The sequence below is a fragment of the Engraulis encrasicolus genome, chromosome 1 (assembly GCF_034702125.1).
Source record: "Engraulis encrasicolus isolate BLACKSEA-1 chromosome 1, IST_EnEncr_1.0, whole genome shotgun sequence".
Lineage (NCBI taxonomy): Eukaryota > Metazoa > Chordata > Actinopteri > Clupeiformes > Engraulidae > Engraulis > Engraulis encrasicolus.
The window spans coordinates 57,035,776-57,052,064 of NC_085857.1; the positions used below are offsets into that span (position 1 = coordinate 57,035,776).

Consider the following 16,289-nt stretch of genomic DNA (forward strand, 5'->3'; position numbering starts at 1 on the left):
TTTAGAAAATGATTTCAGGGCTCACTTGGAAAACTGTCACGGCCCACCAGTAGGCCCTGCTGCCCACAGTTGGAGAATCACTTGTCTATCTGTCTGTCTCTCTATCTGTCTCTCTATCTGTCTCTCTATCTGTCTCTCTGTCTGTCTCTCTGTCTGCCTATCTGTCTGTCTAGGTGTTTGTGCTGCAGCACTGGGTCGTGTAGTATCTTGACGCGGCGTGATGGACGTGTTTTCCACGTGACGCAGCAATGCTGGGCCTGCCAGGTCACCAGGGAGTGGAACAGCCACACGGCTGACTCAGGTGCAGCCAACAAGCAACAGGTAAAACCATATTAACAGATAGATAGATAGATGCATAGACACAGCCTAAGCCAACAGTAACATTTGCAATCATCCTTGTATAAAAAGCATTGAAGAATTGAAGACGAGATACGCTACGTAGAATACGCTACTTTTGCATCTTCTATTTTGATGGTCACCATATAAACTAGTGTTTCTCAACGGGGGAACTACAGGCCCCCCAGCGGGCATCAGGAAGCCCTAGGGGGGCGTTGAGAAGGATACAGCTGATTGGGGGCGGGTTTAAGTTCCCATTGGGGGTATTAGCCTATTGTGTTTTCCAAGGGGGCGTTGGCAGGCTTGTGCTTATAGTCAAGGGGGCGCTGGGAGGGTTATGATGAGGTCCGCAGGGCGTTTGTTCAAAAAAGGTTGAGAACCACTGATATAAACGTTGCCTTAGTAACCTCACTCTCGCCAGGTGCACGCAAGAGGAAGCTGTCTGAAAGGGATGTTGGGGTGCTGCTAACCAGGGCTGTATCCAAAAAACATGACCACAGCTGTCCAAATGTGCACCTGAACTCCACCAGAACGGTCCATCAGGAGCTCAACATTCCTTTCAGACAGCTTCCTCTTGCGTCCACAGTTGGATGTGGGTCATCCTTCTTGGTGGTATGCAGACATTACCTTGGATACCGTGACTCTTGATACATTACAAAGACTTGCTGTCTTGGTCAAAGATGCACCAGCAACACACGTACCAATAATTTCTCCTTTTTTGAACTCTGACATGTCACCCATAATGTTGTGTGCATTGCAATATTTTGAGCAAAATTGCTTCTACCCTGTAAATCGAACCTTCACACTCGTACTGGCACAATGTGCAATTAATGAAGACTGGCCACCAGGGTGGTCCAATTTATCCATGAAACTTCCCATACTAAAATGACAGGTGTTTCAGTATAATTTTACACCCCCTGTATTTACAAAATGTCATATTTGACACATTTTTCAATGACATTAAATGTATTTTCTGATTCTAATATGATGTGATGTCACCCCACCCCCAACTTTTTACTTGATATACTGTCACATGTGCTCCATAGAATGTCTACATTTCCTTTTACACCCCCTGTACACAGCACCAGACAAACGAGTAACTTAACACTTGACTTGACGCCGCCAGTATTATGACATATTATGTCATGACTTATTATGATGCGTATGACGACGGCAGTAAAATAAAGTGTAAACAACGAATGAACTAACACAAGACTTTTCTGTCATTCAGGCTCCGGGAGACAAGAAGAAAAATGAAGAAAAGGAGCTGGAGGTTAAGGATGAAGAAAATGAGCTGAAGGTTCAGGAGGAGGAAGAGAAAGTGGCCCCAGAAGGAGAACAACGAGAGGAGGAAGTGGAGGTGGAAATAAGGGAGGAGGTGGAGGAGATGGAGGAGGTGGAGGAGATGAACCAGGAGGAGGAACAGAAAGTGGCCCCAGAAGGAGAACAACGAGAGGAGGAAGTGGAGGTGGAAATAAGGGAGGAGGTGGAGGAGATGGAGGAGGTGGAGGAGATGAACCAGGAGGAGGAACAGAAGGAGGAAGAAATCAAGCAGGTGGAGGATGAAGCCAGTCAGGAAGAGGAGGGAGATTATGATAGTGAAGAAGAGGAGGAGGAAGGGCCAGGATGGGGAAAGAGGAAGAGGACGGACAGTGATGAAGATTGGTCTCCAGGCAGGAGGAAAATCAGTGTTCAACGAGAGCCTACAGATCAAGGCGACGGGTCCCATGACGACGACGACGACGATGATGATGAGGATGAGGATGATGATTATGATGAAGACAATGATCGATGTGGTCGTGGTGGTGGTGGTGGTGGTGGTGGTGAAGATGGGTCTGGGTTGGTGTGGTGTGGAGAGTGCAGGGTGAAGGCCAGACGCAATTGCCACAGAAACAAACACCCTCTGTACTACTGCTGCTACTGCTGCGGCCACACGGAACCCCGCCAGGATTCCAAACACACAGGTGTAACGGAAACGGAAGTTCACCAAGACTCTAATCACACAGAATCAGAACCTCACCAAGACTCTAATCATACAGATGTCATGGATATGGAACCTCACAGGGACTCCAATCACACAGAATCGGAACCTCACCAGGACTCTGATCACACAGGTCTCGTGCTAACGGAACCTCTCCGAGATTCCGACTGCGCAGGCGGCATGGTAACAGGACCTCCCAAAGATTATAACTGCACGGGCATCATGGTGACAGAACCTCCCAGACATTCCGAGTCCGTCAGCATTCCACCGTTTGCCGTCTACTTCCGCGACCCCTACAGGCTGCAGGCCCACATGGAACAGTGGCATCGCGATGTCAACAAGGTGACCCGCGGACGACGGGAGCTCTGCCCGCTCTGCGGCGAGTTCTTCATGAACCGGGACGGTGCCACGACACACGACTGCCAGACTCCGAAACCGTTCGCCTGTGTGATCTGTGAGAAACGTTTCGCCTCTGAGGGAGGACTACGTTATCACATGCCAGTCCACGGCGACAGCCACAGATTTTTCTGTCGTTTCTGCCTCAAGAAGTTCCGGCACAAAAGCGATAAATGCAGACATGAGGAGAGCCATCAGTCGGAGAAACTGAAGTACTACTGCCCCCAATGCCCCGAGCGCTTTGCAGACATCAAGAGTCGAAGTGCTCACAGGAAAAAAGAGCACGATGTTTACAAGCGTTTTGTTTGTGAGACCTGCGGTAGGGGATTTGGCACCGAGACGGCGCTCCGGAGGCACGAACTAGTTCATACGGGAAAGAAGCCATTCACGTGTGAAGTGTGCAATCGCTCGTTCAACCAAGGTGGCCACCTGAAGTCACACATGCGCATGCACACAGGAGAGAGACCCTTCAAGTGTCCGCAGTGTGAGAGGAGCTTCAACCACAACGTCAGCCTCAAGAACCACCTCCAGCGACACCACGGAGCCAAGACTGGCCCAGCTCAACAGGACCAAGAGTGCGCAAATTCTAAAACTGCCCCAAGTTCCGGAACCTCTTAGTAGACTTTACGGAACAGCCGAGAGAGGAAACTAGCTTGGTCTTCTAGAATTATATGATAAAAGACTTATTATGACCTTTTATGATAAAATGTTTTGGAAAGTTTTGCCCAGTGTTCCAGAACAACTGAATAGATTTTGCTCAACAGGTCGGAGAGGGCACCAGTGATTACTGACCTACATGTTCTAGAACTGATGGAACTGAAAAATGTTTAAGGTTCCGTAATGTTCTGCCCAAAGTTCTGGGATATCCCTGCCTGAGTGCCTTGAGTGGACACTAATCATAACTCCTAGAAGAAAATAGTAAAAGTTTCTGGAATGTTCTGCCCAATGTTACGGAACATCTGAATAGACTTTGCCAAGTAGGCCTGAAAATATACCTCAGCCAAAACACTCATCAAATGTAAACACCTACCTCTCAGCCAAAACACTCAGCCGCAGCAAGAATCTGAAGGTCATCTTAAAATTTGCATAGAAGCTTCCATTTCCATGGTTTGGATAGCTCAATCTTGGTCTCATCAGTCCAAAAATTGTTCCAGGACTTCTCTCGACCTGCAGATTTGAACTGTTGCTGATGAGTGTTTTGCACTAGTTCTTCAGAAGAGTAAGAGTATGCACATACCACCTCTCCGAGGCCAAGTGCAGGACAATGACTTATCTAACAGTGGAAAGAGTAGAAGTCTGCACACTGTAGGTCCGTTTTGTTGGGTCAAAACGTTGTACCTGAATACATTTGCAAAACGGAGCTACAGTGTGCATACTTCTACTCTTTCCATTGTTTTGCATTATTAGTTATCTCTGCCAAGGAGGTTGTGTTTTCAGTCGCATTAGTTTGTCTGTCTGTCTCACAAAGTTATGCACAGATTTTGATGAAACTTTGTGGAGTTATTGCCAATGAGACGGGACAATTGAAAAAAAATTGGTGATCTGGATCAAAATCCAGATCCAGGATTTTTTTTGACAAGATTCTGCGTCCATGTCCAACCTGTTTCAACACGTTTCCTGAACTGAAAATAAATGTGTGGGTTCAAACAAAGAGTATTATATATTCCAATTTGTTTCACACATCAACAAGAGTATTATTATTAAAAGATAGATCATTAGAAATTTACCCGGAAATAAATGCTGACATTTTGAACTGTCGTCTCATATTCATCTTTTAGTCTTATAGATAAGCTTCCCGTTTACAAACATTCACGCTGTGCGGTAGGGGTGGAACTGTTCACAAAATTCACGGTTCGGTTCATATCACGGTATCAAGGTCACGGTTTCCGGTTCTCTACGGTTCTTTTTTTTTTTTTTAGTTCATTATAAATGGTGCACGGGGAATATTAAACCATATTTATATAACTGCAATTATAAAGTGATGATGCGCAAGTTGATGTGTGCTGTCTGATCCTTCCAAATGCCCTCTTTCAAGTGATCAGACTTATCACTAAATATCCTACATATGGTTTGTATAGGCTTATAATGTGAAAATGTTGTGATTTTAATTGTCATACTCTGATTGGTCTTATATGCTAATGTGTTAATCAGAGAGACCGGATAAGATACTCCTAGAATGTCTGCTTTACATATTTTTCTGAGCAGTACATGAATTGCGGTTTGCCAAGGACTGCATTTCATGGTTCGGTATGGTGTGTGAATTGTACGGTTTCGGTTTTGGTGCGGTTTTTACCATCCCTACTGTGCGGAGGGGCAAAGTGCTAAGCAGCCAACCATGTTGGCTTATTTTTACGAGAGACCGCAGTTTCCAAACAATCGGAGGGAGTTTGCAGAGGGACCCCCAGCTGCGCATGCAGACAATAATGTTAGTAAACGGGAAACCTACTGTATATACCCAAAGGTATTCATCAACGTTTCAGGCTGGTGGTATGATAGTGTTAAGATATTTTCTTGGCACAATTTGGACCCCTTAGTACCAAGTTGTCTTTGTTGGGATGCCGTAGCCTAGGCCTACCTGAATATTGTTGCAGGCAGTTGTGGCAGTTCTTAAGGCAACAGGCCGGTCCAACCCAGCACTAGAGAATTGTACCTAATAAAGTGGCCGATGAGTGTACTGTATCCCCAAAGGTATATACAGGTACTGGTCATATACAAACCCCAACTCCAGTGAAGTTGGGACGTTTGGTAAAGTGAGAATAAAATCAAAATGCTATAATTTTCAAAACATTCAATACACTCCATAGATAGAGAATAGTGAAAAGACAACATATCAAGTGTTAAAACCGAGAAAAAATATTGTTTTAGGGAAATACTCATTTCTAGCTTGATAACAGCAACATGTCTCAAATAAGTTGGGATGGGGATCAGTGAAATGTTATAAACATCCAAATAAGATAAAACAACAAGGAAGAACATTTCAAAATGAATTGTACTGATGAACAATTTGAATGTCCAGGTATAAGACAATCACAGAGATGCTGAGTCACTCAGAATTAAAGATGCAGAGGGAACAATTACCATAGTTATTACATAAAGTTTTGAATTCCCTTGATTTACCGTGATTGAGTGTATATAAGACATATTTTTGTCATTAAAATCATTGTATAGGTTCATGACATCATGAAATATGTATTGGCTGTAGTCTCACTCTAGAACTCGCTAGTGAAAACTTGACCATATTAAGGACGCTTCATGTGTGCAAATGATAGAGGTTTAACATTCCCATATCCACCTGAGCTCACTTGAAATAGACCCAGAAGACATGGGAAACTGTCCTTTGCTTGCAGCAGTTGCAAAAGTCAATTCATTTTGAAAATAAGAGTCTTGCACATATTGTGCTACAGTGAAAATTGACCATGCAACTTGTGTTAGTGCTAACTTCAAAAGTCAGCCTCCATGATAGTATGGGGGTGCAGTAGTACATTTGTTAAACTGTTCTAATTCACCTGTAGAATTGAATACAGTACTGAATGAAATAAATGGGTTTTAAACAGCATGAAAAGCCACTCGTGCAATATATTTTTAAGGGAGATCTTCGATTACTGCCACATAGTAAGGACAAATTGTATTCTCTACTATGTTTTAACAGTTTAACTCCAACATAAGGACCAGCAGGACATAAAATGACAGGCTTTTGGTCAAGACCTGTCACACTGTAAGCACTACAGAAAGGAAAACATTGCAAAACATGGCAAGGAATACACCTACCATTTAAGCTGTTGAAATCATGTCCAAGATAGGAATCAACACTGTTTTTATATAAAATCATCTCATCGGTTAATGCTATTAACTGTTAAGTGTTGTCTTTTGTTTTGTTTTAGTCTTCCTCGACATTTGCTGCCTTTCATTGTCCCGGTCCCAACTCTTTTGAGGCACGTTGGATTTACATATTCATTAATCCCCCAAAACACTAATTTTGGTCAGTTTTGATGGCTGATATGTTTTCTTTGTACCGTTCTCCAACTAATGTCAGAACCAGACTTCTGAAAATGGCAGTATTTTGTTATTATTCACAATTAACCTTGCGTCCCAACTTCTATGGAGATGGGGTTTGTAATTAGAATATCATGAAAAAGTGTATCTATTTCCATAATTCCATCAATAATGTTTAGATTTCATGGCTTGTAGATGCATTGCCCACATTTTGAAGTATTCCAATCATTCAATAGTTTTTTTGTTTGTTTTTTTAAAAAACATTTTGGCCTTCCAGCTCTAAAAAACATGAATTGAGGAATTCACATTATTAGAATATTATAATAAAATCACCATTTTCTTCATTTAAAAAAAATAAAAATTAATTTAAAAATTCCCTTTAAAAAAAAAAAGATTCCCTTCGCATTTTCCTTCTGTAGTAAATACAACCTATAGAGAAAACCAAGAGTGCTTGAAAGAAAGAGGGATCAAAAGCCTAGTCGAGTTGTTGTAGTTAACTTGGCTTTGGGAGCAATAAAACATCTTCAGAGAAGGGACAGTTGGGATGAGTTTACTTTGCTTTGTTTTACAGTTGTATAATATTGAGTTAGGCGACATCGGGCTGCATATAGAAATTAATGTGTAATGAATGTGAATATAGACATAAATGTGTAATATGTTGTTCAGCCCTTTTACTGGGAGAATTTTTTAAAAACTGGCCCTGTGACCAGTACCCCTCATGTAGAATGTGTACGCCTATGTATGTGGTGGTAAAAGCATAGCCTACTCTATTAGACCCTTTTTGTCTGTGCGTTAACAATTTCACAGTGCTCCTAATACTTATGCTCTTTTTTTTTCATTGCATAGACCCCTGCATTTGGGACGAACGAAAAATGTGTTGCAAACAGAAATTATTCACTGTACTGCATTTTTTAATATATACATGACAATGTACTACTATACTTGTCATGGGTAAAATCTTATGTAATTTCTCAAAACATAAATGGCTGAAATGTAGGCCTATAGTTTCCCTGGCACCAAAGCGTTTACAACCGTTTTTAAAAAATACTCCCCTGTGCATTTAAAGAAACTGATAATACAGCTGACTTGACTTGACATACGCATATAACTGATTCTATTATATTTCATTGCTGATTTGACTATTTCATATCCTACGACAACTCAGAAACCTCAAAGACCTCAAAACATTAGTGGTCAAAATGTTTTATATTTCAGAGGACAGAGTCAGAACAGAGACAGCAGTAAAGGGGTTTTTAGAAAATCAACTGTCCACAGCAGTTTCACAGAAGTTTCAGCCTGTTTCAGTGAAAATAAAACAACTAAAGGCCATTTATAGTATACATGTATTGTATAACAGGTTCTTACTAATAGTTAAAAACAACTAAAGGCCATTTATAGCATATAGTATGCTTATAGAATAACTATAACAGTCATGGGTGAGCGGTTAGGGCGTCAGACTTGCATCCCAGAGGTTGCCGGTTCGACTCCCAACCCGCCAGGTTTGTGGGGGGAGTAATCAACCAGTGCTCTCCCCCATCCTCCTCCATGACTGAGGTACCCTGAGCATGGTACCGTCCCACCGCACTGCTCCCCATGGGGCGCCACTGAGGGCTGCCCCCTTGCACGGGTGAGGCATAAATGCAATTTCATTGTGTGCAGTGTTCACTTGTGTGCTGTGGAGTGCTGTGTCACAATGACAATGGGAGTTGGAGTTTCCCCATGGGCTTTCACTTCACTTTCACTTTTCACTTTCACTACTATTTTATAGTGTTAATGTTAAACGAAAGGCCATTATATGTGTTTATTATATGTTTGTGACGTCATCTGTCGAATGCTCCATTCATTTCAACGGGGCTCCCCAACGTTCGCACGTCTGTTATTTTTCGATAACGGACGGGTTGGTCTATAACAGACCGCTGTCTGCTCCGCGTCGGGGTCTAAAGATTCTCTCTGTCGTGCTGCTATTCCACGGTAGCGACCTTCTCGCCGAATGTTAACCCTTACATACTATACTGCATCTTTGTATAGTATAACTGGTATATTATACTATACACTGTGTGCCATAATTAATGTGCATAATTATTAGGCCACTTTGTTTTCCTATGGGAAAATGAGCCACAAAAGAGATCTAACAAACTCTGAAAAGACTATAAACAAATTTGAAGTCTTCCAGAGGGGTGTGGCTGTCTTGAAATATTGGTCATGTCCATCTAATACACTGTTGCAAAGCCATCAGTGTCACATGACATGTGCTCACAAAGTAACTGTCAGATTGAGAAGAATTGAGGATGAAAATACCACAAAGCTATTACCTTGCAATGTTGTTATATTCCAGAACTGAAACCTACATTGAGTGTCCACAAGAACACTGTATTCAGCACTCAGAGACATGGTCAAGGTAAAACAGGCTGAAACCTGAATACCACTCTACAAGAAACTTAAGTCAAGGCTGGGTCAAGAAATGTCTTTAGACAGGTTTTGCAATTGTTTTATGAACTAGTGAAAGTGACTGTTAATGGACCAGGTAGATGAGCCTATGGCTAGATCATTGATGTGCACACTCAGATGAGTTGCTGAGCTCCACTCAAATGCCAGCAAAGTACTGTAGAAATACCATTGTCTTCTTACAAGATGCAATTTCTTCCTCTCAAAGATCCAGCCATGGGCTCATCCACCCTGTCTGTCAAAAGTCACTTTCCCACATCCATAATACCTTTGAAAACTCTGTCCCCCGGTATTTTTGACCTAGTCTTGACTTAATTAACTTGTTAAATGGTTGTCTGGTGTCATCCCTTCTTACCTTGGCCATGTCTCTGAGTGCCTAATACCCTGTTCTCCTGGACACTTGGTGTAGGTTTTTATTCTGGGACTGCAGGGTAAAGTTTTTTTTGTAGTTTCACCTGAAATTATTCTCAATTTTTGGCAGTGACATTTCTTATGAGACTGATGACTTTCTAACGGTGCATTTGATAGTTCTGTGCTAACGTGACTAACTTTCAAGACAGCCACATCCCTCTAGAAGACTTCAAAATTGTTTATAGACTTTTCAGAGTTTGTTAGATCTATTTTGTGGTCCATTTACCCAGAAGAAAACAAAGTTGCCTAATAATTATGCACACCTGATATAAGGTGTTGGGCACCTTCGACCACAGCCCTATCTTTTTATACAAATATGCATGGCCTGGAATGCTTAAATCCCATAGGAGTGAACCTGATGAAGCAATGGCGAAACGCGTTGTTCACCAAATAAACTACCAGCAAAGATACCAGTGTGCGGTGATTCATCCTTCATTTACTTGGATTACTCTTACTGCACATCACCAGCACCTGGACAAGTGGTTGTGCACAGGGACGTTACTTTGAGTACCCCATAGGTTTTCATGTTCATATAGATTCCTGTTGGAAAATAATGCATAAAAAAGACAATATGGTCAAAAAACATGTTTGCCTAATAATTCTGCACACAGTGTATTATACTATACTATACTATACTATAGAATTAATGTGCAACTTAAGTCCATTCATAGTTTTTCGCATTATATATACAAAAAAAACATTGAATAAGAGTCTGGGGGGTATATGTCAAGAATAAGACCTTTAATAGAAAATGAGGTGGTTTTCCATGACAGACAGGCCTGCTATATATCCATATAGTAACTATGTATTCTGGGGAGATACAACATATGTAATGAGAGTTTAAAAAAAAAAAAAAAAACATGTCAAGAATAAGACACAAAATGGCAGAGAACAATAACATTTCTGAGGTAGGTACTTTTTTTTCTATTCGAAACTGGTAAAACACACACACACACACACACACACACACACACACACACACACACACACACACACACACACACACACACACACACACACACACACACACACACACGCACACAAACAAACCATTAAGAACAATCACCTGGTCTGCTTGAGTCAGTGGATTTCAAGGTAATGTTCTGTATACTCTAAAACCCACTGAAAGGGTCAAAACATGAACATATTAATCCACAAAAGAAGGACAGTGCAGAGCCTGCCCTGATGAAGGCCAATATGGCCACAATGTGTATAGTAATCCCATGTTTTAAAACAGGTTTACAGTGTTATATTACAGGCCTTTTAGTATTTTTTTATTTCAAATCTCAGAGCGCCTCTAGTCTTTGTTAGGATTTTGACTTCACCCGGTACAGATGAGCACCTGAGTAACATTGCCTTGCATTGTATGACCAGTCTCTTGAACATTATTCTATTGTGTTGTATTATCAGCTGGGTCTCCTGAACACTATAAGCCCTTTTGTGGCTTCTCATGAAACATTGATATTGTAAAATTCTTAAATCTCAAAGTTCAACATTTGTTTAGATGTTCGAGGACATTCGACAGATTTTCACAGAACTTCTTCAACATTCTTCAGTTCTGTTAGTTCTAGAACATGCTACTGGCTACCTAACCTCTTGGCTTCTCTCAGGCCTGCTCTGCAAAGTCTATTCAGGTGTTCCGGAACTTTGGTCAGAACAATCCAGAATATTTACCTAAGACTTCTAGAACATGCCATGGGAGTTATGACTAGTGTCTTCCTCAATTCTGTTCTGCAAAGTCTACTCCGAAGTTTCGGAAATTTGGTCAGTTCTAGAACATGTTATAACGAGTTCTGACTGGGGCCTTCCTCAGGCCTACTCAACAAAGCCTGCTCCGATGTTCTGGAACTTTGGTCAGTTCTAGAACCCTCCTGCTGCGTTCCGGAAGCCTCCTGTTGGTCCTGTTGAGCTGGGCCAGTCTTGGCTCCGTGGTGTCGCTGGAGGTGGTTCTTGAGGCTGACGTTGTGGTTGAAGCTCCTCTCACACTGCGGGCACTTAAAGGGTCTCTCCCCCGTGTGCATGCGCATGTGTGACTTCAGGTGGCCGTCTTGGTTGAACGAACGACCACACACTTTGCACACAAACGGCTTCTTTCCAGAGTGAACCAGCTTGTGCCTTTTTAGATGATTTATGACCTTAAATACCTTATCGCAGACCTCACAAGTGTACCTGCCATTTGACCAGTGCGTTTTCCTGTGAGCACTTCGACTCTCGCGGGTACGGAATCGCTCGGGGCATTCTGAGCAGTAGAACTTCAGTTTCTCTCCCTGATGAGTCTCTTCATGATCAAACTTCTCCTGAACGTACCTGGAAGACACAAGTGGAATAGAGTAGAGTTGGGTAGAATAGAATAGAGTAGAGCAGAGTACAGAACAATAGAGTAGTAGCAGAGTAGAGTAGAGTTATGTAGAGTAGAGTGGAGTGGAGAAGAGTAGATTAGAGTAGTGTATAGTAGAGTGAAGTGGAGTAGAGAAGAGTACTGGAGTAAACTAGTAGCGAAGAGTAGTAGAACTGCATAGCAGAGTAGAGTACAATAGGGTAGAGTAGAATGGAGTAGTACATTAGAGTGGAGTAGTGTACAGTAGAGTAGAATATTATATTACATTACATTACACTTGGCCGACACTTTTATCCAAAGCGACTAAAGCCCTATTCGGACAGGACTAGTTTAATGAGTGGACCTGGGGTAAAGTAATAATAACTGGGAAATTTAGTCCTGTCCGAATGAGCCATTTCAGTAAAGATAGTGGAATATGTAAACTTTGCAGAGAGTTCTACCACCTGTGAAATGGTACTGATAAATTGCCCTAGGTAATACTTATCTCCTGCGAATGTGACCCTATGTTAAGATGGCAGGTTAAGTGCATGAAACGCACATCATATCTAATGTACCCATGCTTCCAAAATGTTACAATCTTGAAGTAAGCATTACATTTAGGGTGTTCCTCCAAAATATTTTAACTGTCAAAATCAGGGAGGATCGAACGCACTCTTCAGATGTATTGATATGTAAAAGTTTTAATCTTTTACCTGTGATTGTGTGTGTGTGTGTGTGTGCGTGCGTGCGTGCGTGCGTGCGTGTGCGCGCTTACCTGAACTGCTTGAAGCAGAATTTGCACTGCGGACGTTTGTGATGGAAGTGGGCGATGTGTAGGCGGAGACCCTGGAAAAAGAATATACGCACGCACGCACGCACCCACACACAATGATATCAAATATCATATATCAATATAACAAATGTAGTCTCTCATATTATCATGAAAATAGTTTTTGTATAAAATCTTAACAAAAATGTATTGATACAAATATTATTAGTTATTAGAACACTACTAAAGTGCTAAACACTACTAAAATGCTTCATATTATACATTAAATGATTTGTGTGCGTCCGAGAAACTGTTACCCACTCAAGCCCCCTACACAAATCACAATGGCTTGGTCCTATGTATGTCAAACAGCAAGTGATGTTTCATCCTCTTTGGCAGGAAATGTGAAGAGAGACCTTGTTGCAAGTGTTGAGTTCACCTCTTCATTATTTTCATCAATATGTTCACCTTTGTTATTAACATATTCATATTCAAAAATGACCCTGAAATAGAAATGATATATACAAAACCACCAGGGAGCAGTTGGAACAGCATGTCAGAAAGCAGTATAGTGATCCACAAAGGAACGTCCCCTTAGGAACACCAGGATATACAGTACGTACCACGACCTGTACAACCAACAGCTGAGTTCAACATCATGCCTCCCAAGCTCAGCGAGGTCAGACAAGTTGTGGAGAAGGCAAGGTCCTCCTCTGCACCAGGCCCCAACTGAGTCCCCTACAAGCTCTACAAGAACTGCCCCAAGGTACTGGAGCTGCTATGGTGCCTAATGAGAACCATTTGGAAAAACAACTCATTCCAACTGAGTGGCAAAGAACGGTAGCAGTTTTCATTCCCAAGGAAGCAAACTCCACAGAGATTGGACAATTCCGTGACATCACCCTCCTCAACGTAGAAGGAAAGACCTTCTCAGTGCTAGCCAGGGGTAAGTTTCTCGAAAGTGTCTTTGCTATCGTCGTTAGCAAAGTCCTTCGTAAGAGCTACTCAACTCTCCCTCGACAGCGACGCTCATCACTAAATCCAAGGGAACGGTAAGACGGTCTTAAGACGGTTAGCAACGACAAGAATCGAGAAACGGACCCCAGAAGGATGACCAACTACCTGCTCCAAAACAACTACATCGACACCAACTGCCAGAAGGCAGGAGTGCCAGGTTTCACAGGATGTGTGGAGCACTCCACAATGATCTGGGACCAGATCCAAAGAGCTAAGCGGGACAAAACAGACCTGCACGTCATCTGGCTTGACCTGGCTAAGGCATAGGGATCAGTCCCATACCGGCGGATCACCTACGCCATGGAGTTCTTCCACATGCCCACTTGCATTAGGAACATGATAGCATGCTATTTTAACAACCTGCAGATGTGCTTCTCTACCTAAGACTTCACCACTGGGTGGCAGCGGCTTGAAGTCGGAATAGTGATAGGGTGTGCCATTTCTCCAATACTATTTGTCGAAGCATTTTAGATAATTCTCATCGGTGCTAGGCAAATAGCAGGAGGAATGAAACTGCCAACTGGCCAGAGGCTTACCTTGCTAAGCAGCTACATGGACAACGTCACCACCCTTCTTCAGACAGCGCCATGTACATCAAGGCTTCTGAAGAGAATTGATGAGCTGATGTCATGGGCAAGAATGAAGATCAAGCCCTCTAAGTGCCCCTGAAAATGAGTGAGATCTCCTCATGGACCGTGAGTAAGATGGATGGGAAAGCCAACTCATTCATCCGAAAGTGGTTGGGGCTGCCACGGTGCCTCTCTGAAACTGACCTATTTCGACAGAAACATGCTTCAGCTACCATTAAAATATCTGCAGCTGGGAAATCATGGGAAGAGTCCAGGTAGGAAGACGATCTGCATTTCGGGGAATAAATGAGGCGACCTTTTTGAGATCTTGCTCAACATGAAATGTACTCCTAATTATAGAATGACTCACATGCGCATTGTATAACATTGTGAACATACACACACATGCAAACGCACACACACCCACACCCTCACCCGTGCGTTCAGCACTGCTTTGCCGCATATTTGGCACATTGTTGATTTGGTTTTGTGGAGGCAGACATGCAGTTTGTTTGGTCGACTCCGGAACATTTTGCCGCAGTCGCTGCACAGCTCATGTTGTTCCTCTTCATCGTCATCATCATCATCATCATCATCCTCGTACTCCTCGGAGCAGGAGGAGGGGCGGTCCAACTCAGGCAACATTCCGTCCTCAGGCATCCAGTCCTCATCGCTCTCCTCCTCTTTCTTCTGCAAAATATCATCATGACAACGCATTGTGATACTTATTTTCACAATATACTGAATAGATTCATGACAGTGCGATAGTTATTTTCACGATATACTGATACTGATATACTGCATCGATTCATGACAATGTATCACGATACTTTTTTTCACAATACTGCATTGATTAAAAATGACAACCGGTTAAATAACAATAACGAAATGTAAATTTGACACTGGTTCATTTCTTTCAGTTATTTAATGTGCAAAAAAATCGTCATGACAATGCATTGCAGGATTTCCCCCAGCACTTTATTGCTAAGGCGGCCACCTTTACAAGAAACACCTAATCACCTAACCAAATATTTCATGTTGTGAATGTTATTTCTAATGTTGCTTATCCAAAAAAAATATATTTTTAACGCCCCACCATCTTGACTAACAAAAATCCTGGGGGAAACACTGCGATCTTGAAACTTGTTTTCACAATATACTGCATTGCAATACTTCTGATAATGCATTGCAATACTTCTTTTATATACTGCATTGATTAATAACGATCGATTATTTAACAATATAATGAAATAAAAAATTGCCACTGGTTAATTTTCTTCAGTAGAGAGTAATATCTCTGTTGTGATGGAAGCTCTCTCCCAGATGTTAAAATGCATCATGATAGAACCGCATCGTGGCATGTGTATCTAGCCTGATTGTCATTGACTTTCAAATCTCTTCGAGACTTGAGAAGCAACACCAAAGATGTTGCGTCACTAAGAGGGCGTGGCCTGGCTATGTGTATCGTGATGTGCAATGAATCATGAGCCGCCCTTCACTTTCTACCTTTTGGCGTTTTCCTAAAACGACTTCTCCTCCTCTTCCTCCTCATACCAGTAACTGCTTTTGTATGTCTATGGGAATATGCGTAGCACCACAGATTTTTTTCTAGGAAGACTAAGGTCATATTCAGACCAGGAAAGTCTGATAGTTTGTTTTCTTTGGTCCGAACCAAATTGTTTCATTTTGGTGCAGTTCGCTTTTCAGACTGTGTACATTGCAGTAAGTGGACCAAAATCTGTCACGCGTCCCTCATTCAGCTTTTGGTCAGAAACGACACGTGCAACAAGTTCCAATGGCAGTCATTTTCATAATTAAAAGATCGTGAACCCACCTTTACTTTCTTTCTTTTGGTCTTGTCCTGATATGACTTCTCCTCCTCTTCCTCCTCATGCTCTTCCTCACTGCTCCTTCTTCTTATCTTCCTCTTCCTAAAGCTGCGTTTTCCTTCCTTCTCTTCCTCCTCCCCCTCCACTCCTCCCTCTTCCTCTTCCTGCATCCTTTCTCCTTCCTCCTCCTCTCCTTGTATTCCTCCCTCCTCTTCTTCATTACCAT

At 42.2% G+C, this 16,289-nt stretch overlaps 2 protein-coding genes across 2 annotated transcripts; one reads left to right on the top strand and one right to left on the bottom strand.

Moving 5' to 3' along the window:
* The first annotated feature begins 1,221 nt into the window (after nt 1–1,221).
* On the top strand, nt 1,222–4,579 carry LOC134458569 (zinc finger and SCAN domain-containing protein 10-like). Its single transcript, XM_063210976.1, has 2 exons — nt 1,222–1,236; nt 1,568–4,579. The coding sequence occupies exons 1-2, from the start codon at nt 1,222–1,224 to the stop codon at nt 3,329–3,331; spliced, it is 1,779 nt and encodes a 592-aa protein (XP_063067046.1). The 3' UTR covers nt 3,332–4,579.
* A 5,705-nt stretch (nt 4,580–10,284) lies between these two features.
* LOC134455750 (zinc finger protein 846-like) lies at nt 10,285–16,285 on the bottom strand. The gene is made up of 4 exons (XM_063207016.1): nt 16,069–16,285; nt 14,670–14,924; nt 12,655–12,725; nt 10,285–11,869 (listed from the first exon to the last, which is right to left on the bottom strand). Exons 1-4 carry the CDS (start codon nt 16,231–16,233, stop codon nt 11,344–11,346), a joined length of 1,017 nt encoding a protein of 338 aa, XP_063063086.1. The 5' UTR covers nt 16,234–16,285; the 3' UTR covers nt 10,285–11,343.
* Between the last annotated feature and the right edge of the window lie 4 nt (nt 16,286–16,289).